General features: G+C 46.0%; 1 protein-coding gene across 2 annotated transcripts; it reads left to right on the plus strand.

Moving 5' to 3' along the window:
* The first annotated feature begins 24 nt into the window (after nucleotides 1–24).
* Nucleotides 25–7,874, plus strand: pcdh18 (protocadherin 18). 2 transcript variants are annotated; one of them, XM_022739960.1, is made up of 4 exons: nucleotides 25–2,521; nucleotides 3,207–3,295; nucleotides 3,909–4,081; nucleotides 6,204–7,874. In XM_022739960.1, exons 1-4 carry the CDS (start codon nucleotides 32–34, stop codon nucleotides 7,040–7,042), a joined length of 3,591 nt encoding a protein of 1,196 aa, XP_022595681.1. In that variant the 5' UTR covers nucleotides 25–31; the 3' UTR covers nucleotides 7,043–7,874. The 2 variants fall into 2 exon arrangements, with proteins under 2 accessions (XP_022595681.1, XP_022595682.1); XM_022739961.1 differs by having other exon boundaries at nucleotides 3,240–3,295.
* The last annotated feature ends 1,096 nt before the right edge of the window (nucleotides 7,875–8,970 follow it).

Below are 8,970 nucleotides of genomic sequence, written 5' to 3' on the forward strand. Positions count from 1 at the left end.
TTTTTAAATCTGTTTTTTGGCTTCCACAAAGATGCAACCAAGAAAGATGAAGGGACTCTGTCTGGCAAGAATGTGGAAAGTTGTGGTTGTTTTGGCGCTGGCAGCACAACACGTCACCGGTAAGACACTAAAATATCAGATTTATGAGGAGCAGAAGGTTGGCACGGTTATCGCCCGTTTAAAGGAAGATGTCGCGGATGTTCTAGCTAAACTTCCGAGCTCAGTGTCGCTCCGCTTCAGAGCTATGCAAAGAGGGAGCTCGTCTTTCCTTACGGTGCGAGAGCAGGACGGAGAAATCAGCATCAGGACCAAAATTGACCGTGAGAAACTCTGCGAAAAGAATCTCAACTGCTCCATTCAATTCGACGTGCTGACCCTGCCCACCGAGCACCTGCAGCTGTTTCACGTCGAGGTGGAAGTGCTGGACATCAACGACAACGCACCCCAGTTCGCCCGTGCCGTCATCCCCATTGAGATCTCCGAGAGCGCGGCCGTGGGAGCGCGCATTCCCCTGGACAGCGCCACAGACCCCGACGTCGGGGAGAACTCCCTGTACACTTACGCGTTAGAGCCCAACAACTTCTTTAAGATTGACATCCAGTCCAGGACTGACGGGGCTAAATATGCTGAGCTGGTGGTGCTCAGGGAGCTGGACCGGGAGGTGCGCTCCAATTACGAACTTCAATACACGGCCTCTGACAGGGGCGTTCCCCCGAGAACGGGTTCGACCCTCCTCAGAATCAGTGTAGCTGATTCAAACGACAACAGCCCAATTTTTGACAAGTCGTCATATGTCATAAATCTTCCAGAAAACGCACCTGTTGGCACTCTGCTCATTGACTTAAACGCCACTGACGCGGATGAGGGCACTAACGCCAAAATAGTCTACTCCTTCAGTAGTCACGTGTCCCCCAAAATAATGGAGACGTTCAAAATTAACCCAGACAGCGGTCACCTGACCCTCATCAGGCGTGTGGACTATGAGACCATGAACTCCTACGATATTGATGTGCAAGCGCAGGACATGGGTCCGAACTCAATGCCCGCTCACTGCAAGATCCTGGTCAAAGTGGTAGACGTGAACGACAACAAACCAGACATCAGCATCAATCTCATGTCCTCTCAGGGGAACGGGGACGCAGCTTACATATCTGAGGCTTCTGCTCTGGACACGTTTGTAGCTCTGGTGAGGGTGGAGGACTTGGACTCGGGGTTGAATGGGGAGGTAGAGTGTAAACTTCATGGTCAAGGCTATTTCAAACTGCAGAAGACTTATGAGAACAATTACATGATTCTGACCAACGTGTCTCTGGACAGAGAGAAGAGGTCAGAGTTCAGTCTGACGGTGGTGGCAGAGGACCGGGGGACTCCCAGTCTCTCCACTGTCAAACATTTCACTGTGCATGTCACTGATGAGAATGACAACCCACCACGTTTTGAGAAGGGGCGATATGAGATCTTTAAATCAGAGAACAATGCCCCTGGAGCGTATCTGACCTCCATCATGGCCACAGACCCTGACCTGGATGCCAATGGACAGGTGAGCTACTCCATCTTGGAGAACTCTGTTCACGGGAGCTCCATCTCCACCTACGTCACCATCGACCCCTCCAATGGCGCCATCTATGCACTGCGCACGTTTGATCGTGAGGATGTAAGTCGTATCTCCTTTGTTGTCCAAGCCAAAGATGCAGGAAAACCACCTCTGCTGAGTAACGCTACAGTTGTGCTCAACATCTTGGATGAGAATGACAACCCTCCAGTCATCGTGGTGCCCCAGCTCTGGAACTTCACCGCTGATGTGCCTGCATCAAAGTTCACAGAGGCTGGGCACTTGGTAACAGTGGTCAGGGCGACCGATCATGACACAGGGGTCAATGCTGAGCTCATCTGCTCCATCGTCAGCGGCAACGAGGAGGGTTTCTTCCTCATTGACCCAAGAACGTGTGAAATCCACGCCAACGCCAGCCTGGAGAACTTCCCCCAGGAGAGCGCCGAGCTGACAGTCGTGGTCCGAGATCAGGGAAGCGAGAGCCTCAGTGCTAAGGCGGTTCTGAAAATCACCCTCTATGAGACCATGGAGAACCACGTCCAGGTGATGGACCAGGGGGAGTCTTCACTCGACGCATCCCTGATTATCATCATCTCCCTGGGGGCCATCTGTGCTGTGCTCCTGGTCATCATGGTGGTGTTTGCTGCTCGCTGCAACCGTGAGAAGAAGGACACCAGGAACTCCTACAACTGCCGGGTGGCTGAGTCGACCCACCAGCACCACCCCAAGAAGCCCTCGCGCCAAATCCACAAAGGTGATATCACCCTGGTTCCCACTGTGAACGGGACCCTGCCAATCAGAGCTCACCACCGCTCACCTTCGGCCACGCCCCCAATGGACCGAGCCCAGATGGGGAGCAGACAGAACCACCACAGCCGCCAATCCCTGAACAGCCTAGTGACCATCTCGTCCAATCACATTCCAGAGAGCTTCGCCCTGGAACTGGCGCACGCAACTCCACCAGTGGAGGTGAGCACATACACACCCTGACACACACACACACACACACTCACTCACTCAGAATCAAATTACTCTCAGAAATTTCAAATGTACTCCCTCAGCCCCAATCCAAATTTTCTCTCTCTCTCTCTCTCGCCTCTCTCAGTCTCTCTCTCTCTCTCTCTCTCACACAGAAATAAACACACTCACACACACTCACTCACATTCACACACACACACACCAGCCCTCTCATCCTCACACAGCTGTCTCCGTTTGAGCAAATTAACTCATCTCCATGTGTGACAGTGACTTAATCAACATTGCCCTGTAGTTCAAACTGACTCTCATTAAAACTGTTGATGATTATAGATGTGTCTTTGTCTTTACCTTGTTTACACCCTGTCACCATCACCTCCGTCATAACCACAACTCACCCCTCAGTCATATGTCTCCATATTCATCTAGACTCACCCCCATCTACCTTTTTTTTTTTTTCTGTTATAACGTCATCCATTTTGTCTCATCCATTTTCAGCAGCCTCTCCATCAGACATTTTGTGTTTACTCATCCATTATTTTGTCTTCTGTGTTGTCTCTCTCTCCTTTTTTTTACCCCCCTCCTCAATTTCCCATCTGTTATTCACCCCCCCCCTCCCCTTTTTTCTGTTTCTTTTTGTTTGTTTTATTTTGTTTGTTTTGTTATTTTTGGATGTAGCAAGTCTCACAGCTTCTGTCCATGCTCCATCAGGGCCAGTACCAGCCCAGACCCAGTTTCCGTGGCAACAAATACTCCCGCAGCTACAGGTAATTTACCCCTATCCCTCAGTCCTCCCCCTTCCTCCCCTAAAAGATTATCTTTTGTTTACTTTTTAAACCACTTGTGTTTCATTGTGTATTACATTTCCCAACAACCTGTTGTGAAGTTTTGCCTGTCAGCTGCTCAGTTACATGTAGATCATGGTTTGATGGCGTGTAAATGTATTTTTTTTCATAAGTTGTTATCATACCAATGTCATTCAGTTCAAAAGTATGCAACTCATTTGTCTGAATGTCACAACTATTTTCTTGGTAGGCTACTTCTCTTCTTAAAGAATTGGGCTCAGGTTTTGAAGTGTGCATCCATCACGACTTTCATCATAATACTCCCCTCTATATGATCTGCAGATGATAGATTTATTGATGCCCATAGAGGCTGTTGTGATAGATTTATTGATGGGATCTATCCACAATGTAGGATTTATGTGCAGAGTCTTAGAGATTTTGACAGATTCCAGAAGCATCCTTAAGTTTTATGTGATGGATTTATTTCTCATTAGTCTTTCCTACAAGAAGAGATTAATTCTGTCAGCGTGCATAACAAAATGCATACAGCTTTGTATTTTGTGTTGGTAATCTTTTTGTGAATGCTTCCCTGCAGGTATGCATTACAAGACATGGACAAGTTCAGCCTGAAGGACAGTGGCCGTGGGGACAGCGAGGCGGGGGACAGTGACTGTGACATGGGGAGGGAATCCCCCGTGGACAGATTGCTGCTGGGGGAGGGCTTTTCTGACCTGATACACCTCGAAATGCACCATCGACTCCACCCAGGTGAGCTTTGAGAAACCAGCTTATTTTTTACCCTCTCCCTCTCCTCCTTCGCGGGTACACACCAAAACAACTTTTTTGTTTCTTTTTTTTTTTTGGAACTTTTCTCACCATGACTTGCCAAATTGGCTCCACTCAGCTGAGTCACATACCTTGCACCTACAGTGATACCTCACACTCAACTATCATCTCACCTTCACGGCGCAATCACACCTTAGCTGAATCTTATCTCGCAAAGGTTTTGGTTACACTTTTGGATGAATTTTGCCGAGGTTTGATCTACCCTAAGTCACATGATGACTGAAATAACTGAAAAACCTGAAAGATTCTCACTCCTGATATGTTTTCAAAAATGAGACATTTTCTTTCTCAGACCAAATTTGACATGAACTAGTATTGACCCGAGCTCTCCTCCAGACCACACCCAAGCCCTCTAATGTACCTCCTGCCTGACAAATTTCAGCACCACGGACAGCATCAGGCCTAAGCCCATTATTTGTCTGTACACCTGCCTATACAGCCACTCCATTCACCCTGTTGCCAACACAATCCCCATTGTACTCAGCCCCATTCTTCCACACAGCCCTCATTTCCACGCTCGTTATCACACTGAGAGAGGTTACAGTGTGTCTGGCTGTTTGTGTTACTGTGTGTGTGTGTGTGTGTGTGTGTGTGTGTGTGTGTGTGTGTGTGTGTGCGTTATCTGCCCCTCAGATAGAGTCGTGTCTGTAAAATCCTCCCTGGAGCGGAGATGAGTTGCCTGTCACTCATCGGTATGCGTCTCAGGGTGCTGTTTTTATTCCTCCCTTCTTTTTCTTTTCTTTTTCTCCCCCCCCCCCCCCCCCCCCCCGGTGAGTGACAGTGGTACGCTTTCATGTCTGAACTGAGGAGAATTCATAGTAATTGCTTTTAGAATGATGTTATTCTCTCTCTCTCTCTCTCTCTCTCTCACTGANCCCCCCCCCCCGGTGAGTGACAGTGGTACGCTTTCATGTCTGAACTGAGGAGAATTCATAGTAATTGCTTTTAGAATGATGTTATTCTCTCTCTCTCTCTCTCTCTCTCTCACTGATTGTCCCTCCCTCGCTCTACCCCACATGCCCAAGAGCTCCTCAGCATTGCTCTCTCTCTCTTCTGTACTTGTTAATGTATTCTCTATCTTTATTGAGACGGATAAAGGGAGGGGTGGTGGACATGGACGGTCTTTCTTTATCTCTCTTTTTTTTCTCCCTTTGAGAAAGACTTGGAGGTGTTGCAGCCCTCCTCTTTTCCCTTCCCTTCCACTATCTTTTATGCTAATATGAAAAAAGGGGAGGGGAAGGAGATAATGGGCCGAGAGGGAGGATTATCCCTGTTTCTCTCCAATAGATTTAATTTGTTTAGATTTTTCTATTTAGATGGGCAAATGTGGCTATTCATGCTAGATATGATAAAAGAACTAAACAAGCAAATCCCTGCCTCAGCCACACAATTGGGTGTGTACATTCTCGGCAGAGCAGCCAAATATTACATTAACATCTGCCTGTGATGCCATTCGAGTGGGATCTGGCAGTTATTTATTTATTTATTTATTTATCTAGTTCCTGTGATTGTTTTCATACCTGGCACTGCCCGGATAGTCGAGCTGTAGGCTGTAAATACCACCAATCTGCTCCTCCAGGCAGGAATATGAAGACATCAGGAGGGAAAAAAAAAACGAGGGAAACCACTACCAGGCAGAGCTGTGATTTTGAAATTAATGAAAGGCTGAAGCGCTGCAATATAAAATATTCAATACGTATGGTACACAAAGCATTCTAATAGTATAAGGCAAGGTTTGTCAGACTCAACAGCTCTTGTTTCCATGCAAAAAAAAAAAGAATCAGAACCATGACCTCCTGCTGAACTGTGTATCTCGTCAAGTATAGCGATACCATACAACAGTCTCAGGTTTTAAGACATGTTTTATTCAAGCGTATTGACATTTCTGTCTAAATATTTTTTGATCACTTGAGGTGTATCACTTGCTTTGTTTTGCAGTCATTCGTTGTTTTTGTTTCCTCAGTAAATGTCATAAAAAGTTTCCTGTAGCTGGATCTCCTCTTGACTCTCTCTCCCTTGTTTTGTTTTGTTTTTTTTGCTTTAGCTATGAGACTGTGCACGGATGAATGTCGCGTCCTGGGACACTCTGACCAGTGCTGGATGCCCCCCCTCTCATCGCCCGCTTCCTCCTCTGACTACCGCAACAACATGTACATCCCCGGGGAGGAGTCCTCCCAGCAGCCACAGATCGACGATGACCAGTCCTCAGTTGACTCGGAGCGCCGCAAAAGCTTCTCCACTTTTGGCAAGGAGTCTGGAAACGAAGAAGCCGGAGCTGGGGGAGTCATCGCCGGAGGAGGAAGTGATGCATGTGCACCTGGAGGAGGGGCTGGCTCCCTCCTCACAGAGATGAACTCCGTGTTCCAGCGGCTCCTCCCCCCTAGTATGGACTCATACACAGAGTGCACTGAAACAAGCCCCCCCTCGTCCTCATCAACCACTGAGAGAGGAAGCGGACGTGGTGGCAACATTGCTAGTAACCATAGTAACAACGCTGTTCCTCAGGACAATCGTAGAGGGTTGTTGCCAGGTGGGAAAGGTCCTGCTTATCCCCCAGGTGTGGCTGCGTGGGCAGCTAATACCCACTATCTAAACCCTGGAACTGGATCTGTGGGGACCAACCATGTTTCCTCCTCCTCTTCTTCTTCTCCTTCATCTTCCACCTCCACTTCCACCTCCACCAACGGACAGCCGCCGCACCTCAAATGGCTGCCAGCCATGGAAGAAATCCCAGAGAACTACGAGGAAGATGACTTTGATGGCGTCTTCCATCAGGGTCACCAAGGTGGCAAGCGCAGCGAAAGCCGCCACGAGGCAGGCATGGACGCTAGCGAGCTGGTGCACGAGATCAACAAACTGCTGCAGGACGTCAGGCAGAACTAGAGAAGAACAAATAGAGAAGGCATAGCATGGTTTCACTGTGTGATGGGAGCAACATTTCAACACATTCTGGCAAATGCGTGTTCTTTGTGCCAACTTGTATAAACTATATGATGACTGTTTCTTGTTCACTGTAATGCTTGTCTTGTTTAATTTACCAAATATCCTCTTTGCTGCCTAAGCGCTGAGAGACTCAGAGAAAATAAAATATGGCACTGAAGTTGTGATGGAGGTGACGTGAAGGCATGAAAGCGATCGCTCCGAGAACAGATTGCTCAGTTGTCATTACAGTCTCTCCGAAAGTTGCTTGAATGAGTGATTTCAAACAGAAATCCACCAACAAAGACTGTACCCTTACTTCATTTGTAATGTTTACAGCGGCGTGAACAGACTCCACCGGGAGAAACCAACAGTTGTGTGATCTAATTTCTGCTTTTACAGTGTACAATATTGTACAGTGTCTGTGGAAAAAGGCAAACTCACTTGAATATTGTGCTATGTCTCCTGTTTTGTTATTATGGAATGTAACTGTACAATTTGACCTTTGTATTTTAAAAATACACTCTTTTCTACTTCTATATATTTATATGTGTCCATGTATGTTTGTACAGAAAAAGAAAAGAAATGTCTATTTTTTATATTTGTCACTGCATGTCTTAATATCACTCAATGTGTCTCTTTTCCTCTGCTCTGTTTATTTTATAAAACAACTGTATTTAATTTTGTTATTGAATGTGTGTGTGTGTATTAAAAATAATCACATTCCAATGCAGTTCCATGTTGGAATTCGGTTTTGTATGGTAACATTGTGACCAGTGGATGATAAATAAAGTGGAGGGATTCATAACAGGGTTATGTCTGAACAGTATCAGTAATTTCATGCTTTACTTTATTCAAATTGTCTGTTCTTACTTAATTTCTTTTGTTTTCCTCTGTAAGTGCTTCCATTTGCCCCCCCTGTCTTTTACCACCCCCTAATGTCCAACATCAGAACTGCAGCACAGCCAAACTCTGCTGTGTGCTCTCCAAGCAAACCCTCACCGAGCCTCATTATACCACAATTCACATGCATGATTTTTCTACTAAACACACCATTAGCTATGAATTTATTCCCAAATGATCTCTTTAGATTAAAATGCATTTAGGTGTTAATTTAATTACCGAGCAGGGATTCTCTGTCTCACCATTTATCTCATCCATGACACCATCACACTTATGGTAAATAAATGAACAGCATCTGATAATGGCTGCACATGATAAGAAGTCAATGTATCCTGTACAATGCAGCCATAAGGATTCATAATACAATTAAATACAAAATGGGAGGTGAGCCCCTCCCCTATCTTCCCTTCACTCACTCTGCTAGTGATCATCACTGGTGATTGGCTGATACATTCACGAGCAAGGGCACACACGTCCTACGTACATAAAAGACAGAACTTTGAGTTGCGTTTAAAGGAGGGACAATTCAACAACTAAGGCTAAACGAAGCAATTAACCTCATGAGATGGAGCTTTCCTTCAAAACAAGGCTACACACACTTATGAGAACACATACAGTAGACTGGCAGATGCATGTAGGCAACACATGAACACAAACACACTTACTCTCACACGCACAAACACTTGATAATGAGCTCATTTGTCTTCATCATTAAGGAGGCCAAGCCTCAATAAACAACAAGCACTGCCTGCCTGTGAGTGAAGGAATGCTAAATGCCAAATTAGCTTAGCCTCCTGTAAACCAAACTAGCTTAAAATTAACTGTAGCAGAGCAGTCTCGGCTAATAAACTTCTTATGGATACTTATGAAGATGATTTTAATACTGTCAAGGAATAGTTTGACATTTACCACCATCATATCTGCATGGCAAATATAAAGCTATAGCCTTAGCTTAGCATAAAGTATGTAAAGGCCCCTGTTAAAGGCAG

Source organism: Seriola dumerili, unplaced genomic scaffold, assembly GCF_002260705.1.
Source record: "Seriola dumerili isolate Sdu_G_001 unplaced genomic scaffold, Sdu_1.0 BDQW01000050.1, whole genome shotgun sequence".
Taxonomy (NCBI): Eukaryota; Metazoa; Chordata; class Actinopteri; order Carangiformes; family Carangidae; genus Seriola; species Seriola dumerili.